This window comes from Podarcis muralis, chromosome 13 (genome assembly GCF_964188315.1).
Source record: "Podarcis muralis chromosome 13, rPodMur119.hap1.1, whole genome shotgun sequence".
In the NCBI taxonomy this organism is placed as follows: domain Eukaryota; kingdom Metazoa; phylum Chordata; class Lepidosauria; order Squamata; family Lacertidae; genus Podarcis; species Podarcis muralis.
The window spans coordinates 56,735,079-56,756,304 of NC_135667.1; the positions used below are offsets into that span (position 1 = coordinate 56,735,079).

The following is a 21,226-nucleotide window of genomic DNA, read 5'->3' on the forward strand; positions in this document are numbered from 1 at the left end:
CCGATTCACAAGTGTTAAAATTCACCAGAGTCGTATGGCAGCAGAACATAATTTTGCAGCAAAGCATCTTGCTTTCTATTTGTTCTGTTGAAAATAAAACCAGCTTGTCAAAAATGCTGGTGGTAATGTCACAAATAGTGTCAGGGGCTTGTTTGCTTGTTTTTTAAAAAAGAGAACTCCCTGCATTTCCTGCCTTCCCTGCAAAAAACTCAGTTGACATAACCAATCCATTCAACTCCTCCTTTCAAGGACAAGGCAGGCCATGAAGACAACGAAGCAACCACAAGTTTGCCTTGGAACTGAGAGCACAACGTAGAGAGCACTAGACGGAACAGCCTGTTGAGATCAGACCAATCGTCCCTTAGCTTTTCCACCAGCAGACAAGTAGCTCCCTCTGGGCAGCCCATAAGCAGAGGCCATTTCGGCTGTGAGTCCAAGAAGACCTCCTCCCTGCTCGACAGGCCTTTTTCCACCTGCTCCAGAAGATGGAGCCCAGACTGACTCCAGCTGCAAAAGATGAGACTGTTTTTGTTCAGAGGGTTTTGTTGGTGTTTTCCTTGCTGTTATTGATATATTTTTTGGTATCTTTATTTTTTTTAATCTTACTATGATTTATGTGGCAACTGTGCAATTTGCCCATGTAGTTTTAAAGTGTTATACGGTTTGTGACTACTTTGGTTATGTTTTAATTATGTATATCTTTCTATGTTGCAAGCTGCCTTGAGCATGGTGTGAACTATGGAAAGGCGGCATACAAACATGTTTTTGTCTCCCCTGCCCCAGAGGAATATGGCCTGTGCGTGTAGAGATTTCATTTCATGATATTGGCTATCAGATCTGCCCTTCTGGAAAAGTGCACAACCTGAACGTGCTGCTGTTGCTATCATAGTTTTGTCTTTATGGAGATGCGAGCTACACAGAGGCTCACTATTAAGGAGTGAAGACAGTTCTGGAGGAATAACTTCTTGATTTTAGACTCAGTCCTGCAGTGGATGCCTGCTGAGATGAGAAACCCTTCCTTCCTCAACATCCAGCTGCTGAAGCCTTGCACAGTCTAACTCACCTGCCACCCCAATCCTCACCCCCAGCCTCTCATGCAGGTGTCTCTACAGGAAACCACAGACAAGAGGAAATGCTCCAAAAATGGTACCTCATCACCTCTTCAGGCTGGTTTTAAGAGGATTCTCCCAGGCATATCTCTTCAAGCTATCAAAAAGGTCACTTTCAACCCCCTCCCGTCCATATGAAACTTTGCATTGTGATAGTGCTGCACTGTGTGACACAAAGCAAACACAACTCACAAGCTGTGCATTGTGAGGCTCGCCTGGTGCTTCACAACCCCCCAGTTTTAGCAGCCCTTGGAAGTGGGGGGAAACAAGAGGTTGGTCAATGGTGCCCCCTCCCCAATACAGTGGCACCTCGGGTTATATACGCTTCAGGTTACATACGCTTCAGGTTACAGACTCCGCTAACCCAGAAATAGTGCTTCAGGTTAAGAACTTTGCTTGAGGATGAGAACAGAAATCGCGTGGCAGCAGCGGGAGGCCCCATTAGCTAAAGTGGTGCTTCAGGTTAAGAACAGTTTCAGGTTAAGAACGGACCTCCAGAGCGAATTAAGTACTTAACCCGAGGTACCACTGTATATTGATAAGCTGCATTTGATATGGTAGTAACAAATGCTGTAGACCGCAAGGAGAAATGCCACCCAGGGGGTAGAACTGGGTCTTGAGGGCAGAAAGTTAACAGCGACAGTGTAGATATATGCCGGTGTGTGTGCACATCTATATTCAAAGGGAGGAAAATACTGGGTTATTTTATGTGCCTATCTCCTAACCAGTGCTTTTTTTCAGCTGGGACACAGACCCCTAAACATTTTGTGAATCTTTGTACTTTTGTCCATTTACTGTATTTATTTCCCCCAATTTGAACTATAAAAATGATGATTTTCTTGAGTCAAAATGACAGTACCCCCCACTTCTTTCACAAAGCTGCCATAATTATAAATGTTTCTATATGCCCCAAAGAGTGTCACGCAGGAATATCCTCTGGGAAACCCCTTAGATCTGCTGACATTTCCAAGATATGATTGCTGAACCTTGCACTCAGTTCTTACAAGGCCTTGACCCTGGCAACTGAACTTGGAGAAGAGGCATCTCTTAAAATGGTCTGCTTCCTGCTGTAGCCCCAATTGCAATCTCTCCAAATCTTTTTTTTATAGTCACCAAAACCATATATGGTAGGTGGACCAGGAAGCTTTCAAGTCTCAGCAGCTTACTTGAGGCCTAAAGTATTGGTAGGTCTGCAACCTTCACATCATATTCCGTCTCATCACACCAAAAAAGAACCCACAGAGAACTCTCTCCTCACAACCCCTTCACCTTGCAACTGACAGGCTTCTTGCTGCCCAGTATAAAAGGTGGTTTGCATAACCATTGCAGGAGCAGCTTCAGAGAAAGAGGAAACCCTGAATCTATACATGAAACTGTGGCGTGAAATTGACACAGTACATCTCAGATTTTTATCCTAAAAATGAAATCACAGGAGCTTCAGAGGAACACTAGCAATTTGGCAAGTAAGGTATACTAAAAATGAATAATTCCACCCCAATTTATTTTTGCTAGGGTCCCTAGTGCTCAGATCTGCAGAAATATTACTCTGATCGAAATATGAATGTCTCACAGATGGAGACGCCAGTTCAGCAAGGAAGATGCAAGAAGCAGGCTACCATATGCACAGGTGAGGCAAAGATGAATCTAGCTGTATGTCTCCAAGGCACATGGTGAAGTTCATTTAAACCCATGAGAACTGACTGAAAAAGACCTTCAATGCTTATGCAGATCTCTGTCCAGAGTCACCCACGACATGTGACCAATTGCTCACTAGGAGAGTTGAACTGAGATGATAATGTAAGAAGAAGAGCCTGCTGGATCAGGCCAAGGGCCCATCTAGTCCAGCATCCTGCTTTCAGTGGTCAGCCAGATGCCTATGGAAACCCACACAAGAGCCACACTCTCCCCTCCTGTGGCTTCCAGCACCTGAGATTCAGAAGCATTGTTGCCTCTGACTGTGGAGGCAGAAAACAAGAGGTCCTGGCTAGGAGCCATCGAAGGCCCTCTCCTCCTCCATGAACTGGTCCAATCCCCTTTTCAAGCCCTCCCTGCCTCCTGGGGGAGGGAGTTCCATAGTTCACCTGTGCACAGGGTGAATACTTTCTTTTGTCTTCCGTGAGCGTCCTCTCTCTCCCCTTTCTCCATGCCATGCATCTATCATGTCACTTCTTACCCTTTCTTTAAACCAAAAAGGCCCCAAGGCTGCAACCTTTCCTTCAAGTTGCTCCACCCCCTTGATCCTTTTGGTTGTCCTTTCCTGAACCTTTCCCAACAATACAATAACCCTTCTGAGGTGAGGTAACCAGTTTTCCAAATGCAGTTGTACAATATATAACAGAATTTTGATATTTTATTTTCCTTTCCTAGCATGGACTTTTGCCTTTTTCAGAGCTGCTGCTCCACTGCCAACATCTTTGCTGAGCCATCCCCCACGACCCCTAAGTCTCATTCCTCACAGTTCAGACCTGCCCGCCCCCCATTAAGGGCGGCTTCTTTGTTTGTTTGCCTCAACATGCATCACTTTACACATACATTGAATTGCACTTGCCATTTTACTGCCCATTCATTCAGTTTGGAGAGGTTCTTTTGGAGCTGTTCACAATCTCTCTTTGTTTTAACAACCATGAACAATGTAGTCGCATCAGCAGACCTGGACCCCTCACTGCTCACTCCTAACTCTAGGTCGTTTATGAACAAGTTATGCAGCACAGACCCAGTGCCGATCCTGGGGGAATTTCACTTTGTGCATCCCTCCATTTATTCCCAGTCTCTGCTTCCTGCTACTTAACAAATTCCTGATCCATATGAGGACCTCTCTTCTTATTCCATGACTGCCAATCTTACTCAGGGATCAAAAGCTTTTTAAAACTTCAAGTATGCTGTGTCAGATTTACAATCTGCAAGTGACTGATTTGATAGTGAATATGATGTCGGGGTCAGAGGTCAGACTCGGACCTGGGAGACCAAGGTTCAAATTCCCACTCACATCATGAAACCCACCTTGCGCCAATCCGTGATTCTCAGCCTAACACACCTCACAGATTTGTCATGAGGATAAAATGGGGAAGGGGAAAACCATATTGGCCGCCACCATGAGCTCCTTGGAGGAAAGTTGGGATAGAAATCAACTAAATGAATGAAGGATTAAGATATGTCCCCCCCCCCCTCTCTTTGACTCCTTTACCTTTAAGTTACTAAAAAAAGAAACCCAGGCACTACTGGGCTTGATATGAAGTGATAAACATTAATTATATCCTAATTTCCACTCTGGCAATGCAAAAGACCCAAAGCAATTACACTGACAATAATAACACTGTGTTCTGGTAGAGAACTCAATGGATTCCAGGTTGGAAGCAGGGTGTGTGTGTGTGTCCTCCTTTCTAAGTCATATTTTTTAGTGATCTCACCTGAAACTTGGGACATATCTTGAGCCTCATCTGTTTCCATTTTCCTCAAGTTATCTGAAGGAAAGAGAAAAAGAAAAGCCTTAAGTTTAATGTGAAATGCAAAATCACAGGAGAGAAAGTGGGTGGGGGGCAGAGAGAGACGGAGGGGGGGATCTTTGCTATTTAACTATGAGATTATCTAGCAGGGCTAATGTATTTTTCTCTCTCTTTCTTTCCCATCCTGCATACTTGTGGGGGTATCAGGCTGGCACAGACCTTGATCCTTTTAAAAAGAGCATTACAAAGATTTATAAAAATATCATTACAAGCACAGGAGGACCAAATTTGTTATTTATTGTTAATTTCCTACTGCATAATAACCCAAAATGCAAACTGACTGCAACAAAATTAAGCAGAAAATTAAATGGCCCTGGGTCATTGTAGGCAAAGAATTCATTCTCTTGGCTGATCCATAGTTATGTTCTTTCTAATTTACTGAGCATGCATCGATGAACCTTGAGTCAGCTTGGTGACACGCGTACAATCAGCAATCAAAAAACGAAGCAATTTGCTGAAGAATGTCTCATTTACCCAGGCAGGCCTGCATAGCGAGCAGCAACCGCCGCTACTGCCATCAATAATGAATACACCTCCAGCCGCGGCAGATGGGCGAAGAAGAAGCCGCCGCTTCAGTCGTGGGCCCTCTCTCGCCCAGGAGTCCTGCGCTTCGAACCACACCGGCTTCCTTCTAGGCGGGGAGAGGGGGCACTCCCCAAAATAGCAAACCGAGCCCTGGAGAGAAAGGGAACCCAGACCTTCCTGTTTCGCTGACAGATGGCTCGGCTCCACAGATTTGTAACAAATACTGGGAAGCCACTTGCCCTTCTGTCGCAACACATAATGTTCCAAAGAATAAAGTTGCAAAGTGACCACAAACACCAGGGAGAAGCATGCCCAGAGTCAGTGGGGTGGAAATGGAAGCCAAAAGCCTCTGCTTGGAGCACAAGGCTATGGGCCTGAAGAGGTCTCGAGGGCCGGGGTGGACATCTGGTGCCTCTCTGGATGACAAATGCTTTGTGGAGGCAGCTGCTCTCAACACATCCCAGCAACGCACTGGCTCCGTGCAAGCGAGTCGCCGGCAACTTGCGGGAACTCGCTTCAGGGAAAGCAGTTCAGGGCAGCTTCTGTAACCTGGAGGAGGCTTTGGGCTTTCCCCTTTCTTTATGCTCCAGGCTTTATGCCTCCAGTAGCCAAACATCCTGGAAACTTCGCAAAGGAACAGGAGATGGAGACTGGGGAGAATTTGACTCCAGCCAGCTTGCCAAACAGTTCCCAGGGAGGGAATTTTGTTTCTTGAAATAATCAGCCTGGCAAGATGCACCAGAGCAGTCCCACCAAGCTGAACACAGCCAGGGAGGGCAAGCCAGCAGAGGCTCCTCCACAAATCTCCTGCATTTGATGCCTTCCTTGGACTGCAAATAGCAGGCTTCCTCAACCTCAGTCCTCCAGATGTTTTGAGACTACAGTTCCCATCATCCCTGACCACTGGTACTGCTAGCTAGGGATCATGGGAGTTGTAGGCCAAAAACATCTGGAGGGCCGAGGTTGAGGAAGCCTGGCAAAAAGTAAAGGGCTGGCCAGCCAAAAGGGCTGGGCTGGGTCACAAGCTATGCAGGCCCAGCCTAGAGAACCATATCAATAGAGTTTGCAGGGGAAATCGCTCTCTTGACCTGGACTCAGAGGTGTCTTAGGAAGCTAATATGTGGTTCTTGAAGGAGAGGTTATGCAAGGGGCCATTGGGGTGGAGGAACCCACTCATGTTAGGCATGAGGCAGTCATGGGGTGGGCTTGCTTTTTATCCCCCCCCCCCCCTTTATCCTGCTGCATCTTCCCTCATTTGTCTTCTGACACACCAGGTTCCTGTCTCTATCACGCATTCCCTACACCCAACGCTATGGGGGCTCTGGCTGCATTTTTATTTTAGGCACCCATCATGGCTGCTGAGCAAGCTTTTCCTGGAAAGTGGCTCCATTCCACTCTAAAATGCACACATCTACATCTTAAAGGGGGTCACTGCAGATTCACATCAGGATTGCTCCCCAACATGCTTCCCTTAGCTTGATCCACAGGCTGCAGTTCGTGCAGGATGCTGCAGCACAATTGCTGACAGGAGTGAGGCTTTGCTAGCATATTGCACCTGTGCTCAGAGATCTCCACTACAGATGCTGCTGTTACTATACAAAGCGCTTAGCAACTTGGGACCAGTTCACCTATGAAATTGCCTTTCCCTACATGTGCCCGCTTGACCGCTTCAGTCAGTGGAGCTGGTGCTGCTACAGGTGCCCCGTGATACCCATTCCACATTTGTAAGAACTCAGTCATTTCATGTGACAGCACCTGCCCTTTGTAACTCCCTGCCAATTGATATCGAGCGAGCACCTTCACTCTACTATGCCAGATGAAGCCTGCCCAGATGCTTAGAAATGCTGGTAGGAATTTTGATGTTTCAGCATTTTAGGCATTTCGTATGATTTAAAATAATTGTTTTCTATTTCCTTGATTCTATCGTTTTATCTTTTTACAATCAAGCTGCATATAAATTTTCTGAAATAAATAAATAAATAAGAAAGAAAGAAAGAAAGAAAGAAAGAAAGAAAGAAAGAAAGAAAGAAAGAAAGAAGGAAAGAAAGAAAGAAAGAAAATGTGTCCGCAAATGCTTCTGCATGTTGGCTGCCCAGCCCAGCCTCGGGGCTGAAATGCTCCGCCCGCAGCTTGGCTGAGATTGAGAGGGCTGTTGTGCCATTTCCATCCCAGGCCCTGGGCTGTGAGGAGCTTTGCTTCCCAGGAAGAGGTGGCAGTGAGTGGCAGCAGCTGTGAGGAGGGCAGCGAGAAGGAAAGGAAAAGGAGCACCCATCAGTCACCTGCTCAAGGTAGACATGGTGCTTCAGAAGAATGACAGAGGGACAGCAGAAGAATTTATCGTGCTATTTGACAGGGGAACGGACTCCCTCGGGAGGTGGGGGACTCTTCTTCCTTGGAGGTTTTTAAGCAGAGGCTGGATGGCCATCTGCAGGATCAGGCCAAGGCTCATCCAGTCCAGCATCCTCTTCTCATAGTCTCCCCCCCAGTGCCTGTGGGAAACCAGGGAGCAGAACAGGACCCCTCCTGAGGCTTCCAGCGACTGGTGTGGAGAAGCCTTGCTGCCTGCAAGCGCCTCGTGGCTGGGCAGCCGGTGGCACAAGCTATGCAACGGGTGTGGTCTCCTTCACTCCTGAAATTTGTGCATTTAGGGCGAAGGTTTGATGCCAGACCCTCAGAATGCTCAGCTTGTATTACCAGGGTTCCTGGTGGCTGCGAGGCCTCTGAGCATGTTCAGCTGAATGCACATGGAATTTCCCTTCAGATCTTCGCACTGAATGCACAAAGGTCAGGAACGGGGGGGGGGGGTGTTGAGGATGATGCCTGGGCAGGTGCCCCTACAGAGCTTAGTGCACTTTGAGCTCATGCCTGCACCATCAGGGTCCAAGCCTTCTTATTGGGGGAGCCGGAATCATAGGCAGGTGACTTTCTGGTTGGCTTTTGCTCTCAGCTTTGCGCTGTCACTCTGCTCCGCTCATCAGGCTCTACCATGAGGAATATGCAGACTCTTCGGGTCTGAGCCTCAGCAGAAGTGACTTCCTAATTTTACACAAGATTTATAAACAACAAATAAAAGAAAGAAAAAACACCCTCTAAGCAGTTTATGTAAAATAGTATGAAATATTCATTAAAAATACAGTGGTACCTTGGGTTAAGTACTTAATTCATTCCGGAGGTCTGTTCTTAACCTGAAACTGTACTTAACCTGAAGTACCACTTTAGCTAATGGAGCCTCCCACTGCCACTGCCGGAGCCCGATTTCTGTTCTCGTCCTGAAGCAAAGTTCTTAACCCGAGGTACTATTTCTGGGTTAGCGGAGTCTGTAACCTGAAGCATATGTAACCTGAAGCGTATGTAACCCGAGGTACCACGGTACTTATAAAATCTACAGACTTTAAAAACAAGGAGACATAATGAAGTTGTCAAAATATAGATAAAATTGACAGAGTTGGTTCTTAAATAAAATATCATGTCTGCATATGCTGGCCTAAGGAGTCGTCCCAGGCGCTGCCACAGTAAAAGGCCGGTTCCTTGTACATGTGGAGCAAACTTTATATGCCATAGGTAAAAACTGCCAGTTCCATAGACCAAAGTGGCTGGGTGTATTTTAGGGCTGCTGGCTAACCTGCTATTATGGGAAACTGCTTCTGTAGCTCTAATTTCTACAATGTCTTCCTGCCCCATCACCATTTCCATTCTCTTCCAACCAATTGATAAAAACTCTTATCACACAGTTGTTTGACAAAAGTAACCAAGCTTGACTTGTGCTCCAAAATTTGCATCAACATCTCCATGCAAGTTATTTCAGGCTAGCAATCAGTGGGGAATAAACCGTATTTGATGGGGAAAGTACATTCTGCTCAGGGCCAAGTGACATTTTTAAAAGTCCTGTTGATTTCCATGGGGCAAGTGCTTTCTCTTTGAAATCACAGGACTTAAAAATATCTAAAACACCATATATTCAAAGCTCTGATGGCAGCAAAGTGTATTCTACTACTCAGATATTCAGTAAATATTATGAGTCTCTCTCTGATACATCCAAAACATTAAAATAGTATATCTTGGATTATCTGAAGTCAATTCCCCAGTGCTTGAAAACGACAATGTGTTTGATATGAGTGACAGCAGAATAATTTATTGTGACAGTGGAACAGTGGAACAGACTCCCTCGAGAGGCGGGGGTCTCTCCTTCCTTGGAGGTTTTTAAGCAGAGGTTGGATGGTCATCTGTCTTGGATTCTTTAGCTGAGATTCCTGCACTGCAGGGGGTTAGACTAGATGACCCTTGGGTCCCTTCCAACTCTACCATTGTGGTATTCTATGAATAAATCCCTAGGCTCTGATGGTTTTACTACTCAGTGCTCCTCCCTCCGAGGTTTCTTTATGGATTTTTATTACAAGTATCACAGGTATGTAATAGTGCTGATGCAAAAATTTAGGCACATGCAATGGTTATAAGACGTCAGAAAACCACATGCCTGAAATCAGCAGCAACCTTCCTCCTGCCCCGCCTCTTCCCAGGACCCTTGGGGCACGCAGGGGAGAGGAAGCTTGCGCGCTGTGCTTAGGTGCTCCCCTGCCTGAACTATGGAGAACCTCCAGAAAGGGAGTTAGATCTTTAACTGCCCTGTGATCTCCGGATGAAGGGCAGAATAACAACAACAATCGTTCTAGGGAGAAACATATCTTGTTACAAGGTAAGGCTACAAGCTATTTATGATGGGTTTGCTAACCGACTGAAATGGATAACTTTCAAGTATGTCCATCCAGACAAGACTGGCTTTCTCCCAACCCACCAAATGCTGACATTATTAGGAATTCAGTAAGTAAAGTAAACTTCTGCAAAGCTAATGGCCACAGCCCCATTGCTGTCTTTGGGCTTGGTATTTTATGAAGCCTTTGACTACACAGAGGGTTCATATTTGATTAAATTAAGTGAAGAAGGTGGACTCTGGAGCAAAATTCACTCGTGCATTATGTGTTGAGGGGGAATCTATGGAATATCTATGGTAAAAATCAGGATGAACAACCTGGATTCAAAATAAAGCAATCTAAACCATGCAACAAATCTTTCCATGAAATTTGGGGCACATTTAAAGAGTGGTGAGGTGCTGGGGATGTTTCAGATTGACAAAAGTTAAGTAGTGTTGTTCTTTCAATGGGAAAGATTAAAGCACTTTGTGCCTAAGAAATTTGCAACATGTTGCTTGAATTTGAACAACAGGTGGGCTGCTAAACCTGCATGACCCAAGTCTGTGTTTAAACTGCCACACTTTATTCAATGGGATTTACTGCAAGTAACTGTGCTCAGCTTTGCAGTCTGAGGCTGCAATCCTATGCCAGCTTCATTGGGATTAAGGGCACTGAAGATGCCCTTCCAAGGAAACTTGCTCAGATTGCACTGCTTGACAACCTTTTCTGTGCCACAGTAATACCAGCAAATTGTTTCTCCTCAGCAACTTAGTAAGGCAACACTTTGACTTAAAATGATTCAAATGAGAAATAGATTACAGTATTTAAACCTTAAATGAATGATAATATTTTTGGTTTGTTTCCCTGCCTTTTATAGTGATAAGCTTTGCCCCCAAGAAAAATGAACCGACATGGACAATGCCTGGCTGCTCTGTCCCCTGGTGACTGGATCCTTTAAGCCTCGTCGGTACATCTCCCAGGCTGAACTCTGCCTACCATCAATGTATGGTTGACTACCAGGTCATGCTAATGCCATCTCTCACGGAATGGTAGCCTAACAAACTTTCTGTAAGAAAAATCTCAAAGTTCAATAGAGAGAGAGGGGAAAAACTTGCACCTAAATCTCCCCTCTACCCAGGAATGTAAATTTACCTAACTTCCTGCTTTTCATTTCACTTATTTTCCTGAGTGATCTTTAATTTCCTTTTATTAGACTGTTATGAAACAGTCAAGGCTAGCAGGTGTGTGCGCGCTCTCATCTGGTTGCCCCATCTCAAAAAAGAGAACCACAGACCTAGAAAGGGGCAACCAAAATGATCGACACTGATCACCCAAAGAAACTAAACAAAAAGTTCAGGATGAATAAAAGGAAGACCGACACACATCACACAAGAAGCATGTGGAATTCACTGTCAGGAGATGGGGGGGGTGTGCTCATTAGCTTGAATGGCTTTAAAGAAGAATTAGACCCTTTTTTATTGGGAACTAGGTCTATCAGTGGTGCTTAGCTATACTTGAGATATCACACTTCCACCTTCAGAGGCAGGAAACCTTGAATATCACAGCCAGGACCAAACTCAGAGCTGGACCGCTGCCTTCATCCCTGGCTGCAGACTTCTCCAGAACCTCGGCCTGGCTGCTGCTGGAAGCAGAATGGTGGACTCGGGGCGCCCAGGGCCTGATCCAACAGCACTTTTTCAACTCTTACATAAAAAACGCACCCATAGTTTTCCTTGAACTGAAAATGTAGTTTATTCTGGATGAATGTATTGGATATCCTTGTCCAAAATTGCAAACAGGCTTTAATTAAAAGTGTTCCATATCTCCACCACCAGCTCATAATTAACTTTATTATGGGGATTTAATAAAGTAGACCTCTCAATTCCTATGTAAGATTCTACTTTAGAACCATTTTAATTCTATTTTTAATTTCCTCTCCAGCAGACCACAAATAATAACTAACGAAAAGGTCCATTTCTAGAAACAAAACCTGCGAAACATAAAGGCTTTCTCTCATTTCCATTAAGCTTGTTTCCCATCCCCCAGGACTATCAAGATGTGTAAGAAACAAAGTTATAATTTGTTAAGACCAATTCATTTCCTCCTTTTCTCTGTTGGCACATCTATATGTAACTTTTCTGTAGAAAAACAATGTTTAGTCCTTGTTTCTACCATAGCTACTTATAGGAATTCGCTGTTGGTTACATGTCTTCCACCTCAGGGACCTGCACACCAGGTGAGGGCGGCCCCTGTCCCTTTGCACACACAGCCTGGCAAACAGCATGCAGCTAAAGCCACAATCCTCTACATCCCACCAAAGGTACTTCCAAGCAAACCATACAGGAATAGGCCACAAACCTGAAGCATTTATATGCCTGGCTTTTTAAAAAAACAAAATACTAAAATAAAGAAGAAATTAATTGGGAACACACACACAAAATAATTTACAGAAAATGCAATATAATTATATTTTTGGTAGTCATCCGTTATCGCAGCACTTCAATTCTAGCAAGAATAACCAATAGATTGTTTATTAAGAACACTTTCTTCTTGTCAGGCCAATTTATATCAATATATATGATAAAAGAAGGTAAATATTCTCTTCGTAATAATTTTAAACCTCTCCTTCCTTGCTTTCACTTCTCTGTATTTGAAATTCTGTAAAGGGGGTGGGGGGGAAGCTTCATTTTTTAAAATGATACAAAAATACCTAAGAGTCAGAGGTACAGACCCTGCGGCAAGTCAGGCACAACAACCCCACAGAAATGAATGGGCCTAAATCTGCATGGGATTGCAGCCCTGGGATTGCAGAGGTCAGCAATGTATATTATTATGGACATATTCTGCTTCATTTTAACCCAAGTAGTAAAGGCAGCATCATACAAAACCAGCTGACCAGAAGCAGGAGAGGACAGGACAGGGGTCTTGGCGTCTTGAAGAGCTGGAGATGGGGTTTGGGCAGAGGCCGCCTTTCTCTTCCCTGTGTGACGAGATGCATTGGCCAAAATCCTCTTTTCAGTAACATAAATTGGTACAGGGCCTCTGTGCTGCTTTCCATTTGGTCACCTTGTACAAAATACTAAGGGATATTGAATGCTATGGCTGGTATCCCAACTAAGTCATACTCAAATAAGCCTTTGTTTCAGTAGCTCCGCTCTGAGGATGACTAACATTGGCCAATACTCCCTATTTATTGAACATGCCAATACAAAATAAAAAGGAGAAGAGGCTCCAGCGTGCTCTTTACCGTAGCTCAAAGACACAAAATAGGAATATTTGGCTCACAAATGAATAGGATGGTGTGGAATGGGAAGAAGACACTCAATAGTTTACGGAACTTGTATAATAACTCAAGACTTAAAGAATAAAATACTGAGATGAGGACAAGAGTCTTCTGTCTATTTGTTTTGTTCAGTTCCAAGATGTTTTAGGAGCTGTATTCATTAATTCTGACATTGCTTCCTAATTTTTCTTGGACTGTTCAAGGCATTTCAAGTGACAAAGGATTCCATAGACTTGAAATGCTGGACACATTTTCGCACCTCATGTAGATAGGCAAAAGGATTCCGAAAATGCCTCCAATCAACATATTGTTCACCTGCTCAGCTTGTTCCAGTTTGCTTACTTGAGTATCTGACAGCCCTTGTGTGTCTGCTGACTCCAGTTTTAAACGAGTGACATCCCATTAATTTCAATGGGGCAGATTAAAATGATTAATGCAGTTGCCGCTGACCTGGCGTTACACGGACAGTCCTTTTCACTGTTTCAATTTGCAACTTCTTCTCCACGGAGAAGGGATTCGCTGTTGATAAGGGAAGAGAAAGAAAAACTACTCTTTTTTATTTCCCCCTCCCCCTGCTTACATTAATCTACTTAAACTTTTGCTTGCATTCCTCCTGGATCGCTTTAGCTGTCAGATGTTTTGAACAAGGCAAGCAGCAACCTCAGTCCAGCAGCTGATTCTGCAAAGCACCCCTTCCGGAGGCCGTTTCACAGGGTCTGTGCTGATGCCAGTGTCACAAAGAGCAGCTCTTGCCTGGCCACCTGTGGCACTTAAGGATTTCCTCCAGGTGACCAACAGAAGCCTTCCAATAAATGGCTTCCTTTCTCTCTGGGCTGCTGGTGTTGCCACAAATGCCCCAGGTAAGCAAGTTATAGATAGGCAGCCTAGTGAAAATAGTGTAGCTGATTGACTTTGGAGGTCATGTGTAAAAAGTGGTTATATCACGTGATTCCCAAATAGTGAGTCAAGAAGTCCAAGATATGTGCTTATGGGAGCTATATGTTTCTGAACTGATATATCCAGTGTGGAGGACAACACAGCAAAAAATAAAGGAGGAAAGGGGCAAACTATCGTCCTGAGCCCTACATACAACACATATTCATGCAACTGTTACGCTTTTATTTGACAGCAGGTGCCATATGCCAGTTTATGGGCTTCCCAAAGCCATGTGTTTGGCTGCTGTGAGGGACAGATGCTGGACCAGAGAGGCCTTTTGTAGACAGCCACTCACCTGGTCAACTGGCCAGTCAGAGTTTCCTTCAGGCAACTAAAGAGGAAATTTCAAAAAGACTATTTTGTCCTGTGCCCTGCCTTTCTGGAAATGACACTCTCGTGCACCTCTTTCCATATAAATAGACACACACACAAACGCTTTTTAGATGAAGAAAAAAGTAGCACACAGAGTGAGCAAGCTGGTAACATTTGTAGACCTCTTGACAAGTCTTCCATAAACACAGAAGGGAAGCTCTTTTGAAGGGGATCCTCTGAAAGCACCATCCGTTTAACAGCCAATGCTTCTACATAATATCCAGGGCAGCCTGGATCCACTTGACCAAGTGTCACACAACATAATTTTCGTGGCACTTGTATGCATGCGATAAAAAAAGAATATTCCTATCACTCTCCTGTACTTTGGTCTTATTTCCTTTTAGCTGGCTGTGCCCCAAAAGATCTTATTGGCTCAGCACTCGTTGAACTATATGAGCTAAGGCTCATCATTTGAATACATATCATCACCCAATCCATGCATGGCCTGGCTAAGGCAGATTTGGGTTACAATCTGTTCTGTATGAAAATGTTCTAGAAATACCTGTTTCCTTTTAGAACATAATGCACACGTGCCTTGAAGAGGTGGGCCACACAAGCCACAGGACTACTTGCCTCATGTAATTAGCTTTACTCCTAGCCATTGCGCTGACAATCTGTTAAAGAGGTTTTGCAGCAGGGTTTACCTGTCTCTAATGAGATTCATGCTTTTATTTGCAAACTTCCACATCATTAGTGTTTGAAAAGATCAACCCTGGGACTTGTGAGTGTGTACACACAGTCACATATCTAGTTTATCCCCCAAATGTTCTTTTCTTAGGTCCTGGGAGGAGCTCTAGAGCATGATGAACCTCCCTCTCGGTGGGCAGAGATCAGTCTGCTTTGGAGGTCCTCCGTTGATCAGCATTGAAAAGGCCCACTGCTGTGGCTTTCCTAATGGTGGTGATCTGCAGGTGGTAAAGGCATTCTGAAGCATCTTGGGGGAAGCTTTGGATCCCTCCACAAATATTCCCTTTTTGCCTTTACCACCTGTGGAGAGCCAACAGTGGGACAGCCAGGGCAATGGGTCTTCCCTTGTTCCTTGGGGAGGCAACTATGCCATCCCTGAAGCTGATGTGGATATTTTCTCTCCCATTGGAATTGGTGGGAGAGAACATTTTAAAAAGAAAGATGCTGCAAGAAAAGGGGGGAGAGGCTAGGGGGGAAGCCATTCCTCATCTGTCTTCCTTTGTGGCTGCTGTGAGCCTGGGAGGCCTGAGGAAGTGGCGGTTCCCCTGGCATGGACGCATCCCATCCTGCCACCTGACCTCCCTAGGACTGCTCTGCAAGTCTGCAAAGAGTAAGGTTGAAATGTGATTGCAAACTGTAGCTGCTAACTTGGTCATAACAAATGTTGAACCACGTCCTGCTTAGTACCATCTGGGAATTAAATTTTAGCCCTTTACCAATACGAAATTATTCTAAATGTAAACAAAGGTATCTTGTAACCGATACTTACAATGATTGGCTTTGCAAAATATGGGGACCCAAGCCTTTTTGCTTAGGATGTAAGCATACAACTTCAAATTCTGTAGTGAATAGAGTGGTAGATATGGGTGTGGGAAACTCAAGATTCAAATCCCCACCCAGCCATCGCTTGCTGGCTATTAACTAAAACAGTCAAATGACCTTCCAGGTTCAGAAGCAGTAGACCTACCCCCAGGCGCCATATGTGTGGGAAGGATGTGTCTGCCTTCCTACATCTCAGATACATTTGCCAAACCATTGGAAACAAAATGATGGACCTTTGACATGACCTAGCTTGGCTCCGCAACCTTGGGCCACACACACCCAGGTTGCTGCAAGGCTAAAATGCTATTCTAAGCTCTTTGTATTAAGGGCTGGATACCAATATAAAAAATAAATTAAATATCAGCAGAGGAAAATAAATAGCTTTTATTCCACTTACTAACATAAACAGAACTGTAAAGGTCCACCCCTGCTGATGAAGCGTGCAAGCCTATGCATGCCTACTCATAAGTAAAACACACTTAATTCAATTGAACCTACTCCCAGGAAGTGTATATAGGATTGCAACTAAAGTTGGCCATTTCTGCTCTAGACTACAACTGTAAATAGCTTATGTCCACCAAAATATATCTGTCTGAAGCTTCTGTTTATTTCCTTAAAATAGCCTGCTTTCAAACATTACAAATCTAATTCTCCTATCGCCACAAATTTCAAAACCGTTTCTGCTGGCCTACAAACTATTTCAACTTTTTAAAAAGCAACAACAATCCCCCACACCAAATTTTAATGAAAGGGGGAGGGGTTGATGTGCATGGCCGAAGCCAGGATTTATGGGGGGGGGGGAGGCAGAACCTCAATTTGTGAAGTATTTTTGTAGATTTACTTTATTTGGCCCTGCCCATGTTGATGCACAGCATTGGGTGCATCAAGCACATGCTGAAACATTCAAGGGTAGTCCAATAATATGTGGCAAGTGCTCAATTATCTCTTTATCCCCACTACAACTTCAGAGCATACAATAATAAATTAACTCCCCATTTCTAAACACATTTGCTGGGTGTGGGTGGAAAGTTGCCTCTGATTCAAAACTTTATTTGCTGTGGGGGTTTCTTCTTCTTTCTTTTTCTTCTTAAAAATAGTGCTCTCTGGCAAACACCCCAATAAATCTCGGGCAACCTTTTTGTGAGAGCCTCCAACAAATAGAGCTGCACTTAACAGAGTGGAGCTGATGTGTTTCAACTGGTCATCCTGGTGTGAATTTGCACTTCTAATAATTCTTTAGGGTTGCACACCTTAGCACATTTAAATTGGCAGATTTATCAAGCAGATTTAAGGGCACACTTTCTTTTTTTTCTTGTTGAATGAAAATGAAAATATTAAAGATATTTTCCACCAAAAATGAATAGTAGCTTTTACTAAATTCTAAATTCTCATATTTTCTTCTTTTAAAAAAAAGTACCTATTTTGAGGTTTCAGTAATATGTAACTGCTGCTTAAAAGTAATACGTTAAAGGCTAATCAATCAACTGAACATTATTTAATCAATTGACAGATCTAAAAATGTTTAATTGTACCAATTAGAAGTTCATTTATACTGGTACAACAGCAACAGATAATTTTGATGCAGCAATCTCTGAACCTACAAATAGGGGAAAATGCCCTGTATGGCATATGGCATTGTACATTCCCAAGAAGAACTGTAGCATGATGCTTCTAATTTTCAGAGTTTGCAACTAATTCAAAACCTTAGCAATATATATTGAATCTTGAAATGTCAAGGTTCAGTTTGAAATATCTGGAGAACTTAGTTTTGTATTAAAATAACCAACTTTACATCATCACTGCAAGTTATTATCTAGCTCATATTAAATGTAAACTATTTTGAGCTGGTAATCTATTTGGTATATTTTCAATTATATAACTAGAAATAGATATAAATATGAGTTCACTGTCTACAAAGAAGACAGAAATATCTGCCAGCATGCCCTTCACCACTTATTTCAGATTGCAACCTCTTAAATAAATTTCCGGAACTCTATTTTTACATGTGTATAATATTAATGCACACTATTTTGAAAGGGAAGGATCCAGTACCTGGTCCTCAAAAATGGATTGTATATTTACAGCCTATATCAGCTTAAAATAAACTTTTTTGCCTACCTTGATCCGAAACAAGCATATTTCCCTTTTGGACACGGACGCCTGGTCTGAAAAGTCTGAAGGAGCTGCAAAGTGTTTATGAGCTGCAAGAAGAAGCTTAACTCAATACGAAACAAAGTGTCCTGAGACCTCTTATTTCCTGTTGATGATTGGTTAGCTTTTCCATTTGTTTGTTTGTTTGTTTGTTTGTTTGTTTGTTTAGTTATTGTCAAATTATTCTCATAATTGAGGAATGAATTGAAACAAATTTACTTGCCTTGTAGGAACAACTGAGAAAATCAAATCAGTCCCTCACTTCAACCTGGGTTCAGTCCTTTGCATAAGGTATCATATTTGTTCAAAAAGAAGAAACTTAAGTTTATTAGTGTAGCTCAAAGACCAAAACTGAAAGCATTGCAAAACCTTATTCCTAAACCTTCTGATCAACACTTTTTGTGTATTTTAAAGGTATCTCACAGGCTGATCTCACTTCATCCGATGTAAATCCCATTCACACCCAACTACTGCAGCCTTACTTCCAGTTCATTTCAAGGAGATAGTTCAGCACATCCAACTGAAGAAACGTGCTTTAAAAAATATTCCAGTGGTGCATACAATCCAGTGCTCTTAAGCACCCTAATTAATGTCTACAATCCATTGATTTAAAATGAATGCAGCTGTTTTCAGTACCTCAGATATTCAGCTCAATCTGATGCACCCCCCTTGATGCGCTTACTGAGTTCAGTTAAACATGCTCCAAAGTAGGTGTGCATATGATTCTTTTTTTAAAAAACAACAACACCACACAGTATATCAATGAATTAAATTGTATAGATCAAATGTTTCCTGTTCATGGACTGGGAGAAAAACTTAGCCTTATAAACATTAAGAAATTGGGATAATTGGAGAAATCTAGGATATGAACTTCCTAAAATCTTGCCTAGTAAAATGCTTGTTTGGCAAGGCTTGATCTTGTGCTAATTTTTTTGGTGCAATCCTATGCTGATTTACTTGTTAAGTTTTAGCATTTTAATGAGGTTTACTCCATAGTAAGTGTGGTCTAAATGTACAGTTTTTTCCACTCCTGTTGCTTTTCTAATGTTTGTCCATGGAAGTAACGGCAACAGCATATCAGCAGCCATCTTGATGGCAAGTGCAGTAAATTTCTTCATTCTTCCTCTTCATTTCTACATGTAAACTTATCAGAAAAGATCTATTGCATAGAACTTTCTATGGAAACTATTTCTACAGTAGGACTACTTTTAGAAAATGACCTTCTGAACCATTTTTGGTTCAGTTCATGGACTTAAAACAATTTTAAGAATGCTAATTTCATAGCCCACACATGGCCATATAAGTGTCACAGACTCTATAGCAATGAGCATTTATTTGCAAGTGGTTAATATAGCAACAATAAGGTATAAACTTTCTGGAAACCTCTTTAAAAATGCTTGTTTTCCCAATGATATTAGAGAACATATTTACCTTTCAAAGATATTCAGGGGCATGCAAACAGTTCATTCCTTGAACTGTAATAAAATTTAAAGTGCAATCTAGAAGATCCAAAGTGTAATCCCCCCTCCGGTACGTTAATCATGAATGATAAGAAAATGTCTGCTATCTCCTGAATAAAACTTACATATCTAACCTAGTTTTCTGACAACTGCCAAACTTGTCTGCTGTGTCTTGTAAGTCTTGGATTACTTTTACAACTACTGTACTTTAACTTCAACACATAAATTTAAAGATTCCTTTAAAGTGTATACATTTAGATTCCAGTTAACATAGTCTTACTCTCTGGGTGTTGTGGTGGGCCACATAAGGAAACTTTTTTTACTGGTGGGATAAACTTCCACAGCCTCAGTTACATCTGATAAAGTAGATGCAAGCTCATGCTATGGTGAATTTGCCAGCCTTGGGAGTGTCACAAGCCTGTTCCCTCTGCTCCATGGGGCTAGTGGGGGTCCCATCTGCAAACCTGGAGGGGATATCAATCATCACGAGTCCCCTTTGGATCTTTCAGTGAACATGTACGGCACTTTTTTCTCTTTTTTACATCTTTATGAAAATTAATAGAAATTACATTGGGTTCTTCCTCCCCACTTTTTTAGGAGGGGGTTGCCAATAATAATCATCATGAAATTCTTGTAACACCACATTTATTCATAAAACAACATTCCACTACTAACATTCAAAGCCCCCCGAGTTGTCTCCCCAGCCGGCCACGCGCAGCTTGGCGCTGCCTGGCAGCTTTGCTTGCCGTTTATTCCTCCACCCCGAACCACGTTCAGAAACTGGGGGTCGGGGAGGGGGAGAGAAGGGGAGCAAAACCTTGTCTCCTTCGGGCAGATCACAATCGAATCCATGGACTATGAATGGATCGATCGTTAGACAGACAGATCTAGTCACCTCTCAGACCAGAAAAACAAACTCAGCAGGCAGCTCCTGAAGTTGAGAGGCGCGGAAGGCTCCGCACAAAGTTGCCGGCTGCTTTCCTTGAACTCGACAGCCAGGATCGCGCGCCCTTTGCCCGCGGGCTCCGGCGCTCCGCGCGCGCTCTTTCCGCCGGGCAGCCCTGGGAAGGGCCGCCACTCGCTCCCGGGCGGAGCTGGCGCTGCTTTTCCCCACCAGAACTTTTCTCTCCCGAAAAAGTTTGCTGCCGCGACGGCCAGGAGGGGAAAGAGAGAGGGAGAGGGAAGAGCGCAAGGCGGGGAGGCGCGCCGCGGGGCGAGACGGTACCTGCTCCGGGCGCGGCGGGATGTCGGCGGCTGGCGGGGCCGAGCTCTCGGTGTGGCAGCGGCGGCGAGGGCAGCAGCAGCTCGGCTCCGTCGGCGCCCCAGCCCACTTCCGCCCGCCAAGGCAGCATCGCGGCGGCGGCGGCGCCCGGCAGCGCCCAACCTGCTCCCTCGCCGGCGGCGCAGAAAGCGCGCCGCGCTCGCCCAGCCCCTCAGCTGACGAGGACCCCCCCCGCCCCCGCCGGGCCGGGAGGGGCGCACCTGGCAGAGGCAACCTGGCCGGCGAGGAGGAGGAGGCGCCCACTGGCTGCCAGGTGCGCCGCCTAGTTGGACGTGCGCTCTCGGCGCGCCAAGAAAAGGCGCAGAGAGTGGGGCGGCCCGTGGGGTGCAGGCGGCGGGGCCACCTCGCATTTAGATACCGCTTGCTCGCAGGGGGAAACCTCCCAGGGGCTTCCATTTTATTTTGGGG

General features: G+C 44.1%; 1 protein-coding gene across 6 annotated transcripts in view; it reads right to left on the bottom strand.

The window, feature by feature from the left end:
• IKZF1 (IKAROS family zinc finger 1) overlaps window positions 1-20,888 on the bottom strand; it is a 76,397-nt gene extending 55,509 nt beyond the window's left edge. For 5 of the 6 annotated variants that reach the window (XM_077917676.1, XM_077917675.1, XM_077917674.1 and 2 more), the window contains exons 1-2: window positions 20,762-20,836; window positions 4,517-4,570 (exon numbers count right to left, since the gene is read on the bottom strand). In XM_077917676.1, coding sequence (XP_077773802.1) covers window positions 4,517-4,556 — 40 coding nt within the window. In that variant the 5' untranslated portion in view covers window positions 4,557-4,570; window positions 20,762-20,836. Of the gene's footprint in view, window positions 1-4,516; window positions 4,571-20,761 lie in introns of all 6 variants that reach the window. The other variant, XM_077917671.1, reaches the window with a different exon arrangement.
• Window positions 20,889-21,226: the final 338 nt, after the last annotated feature.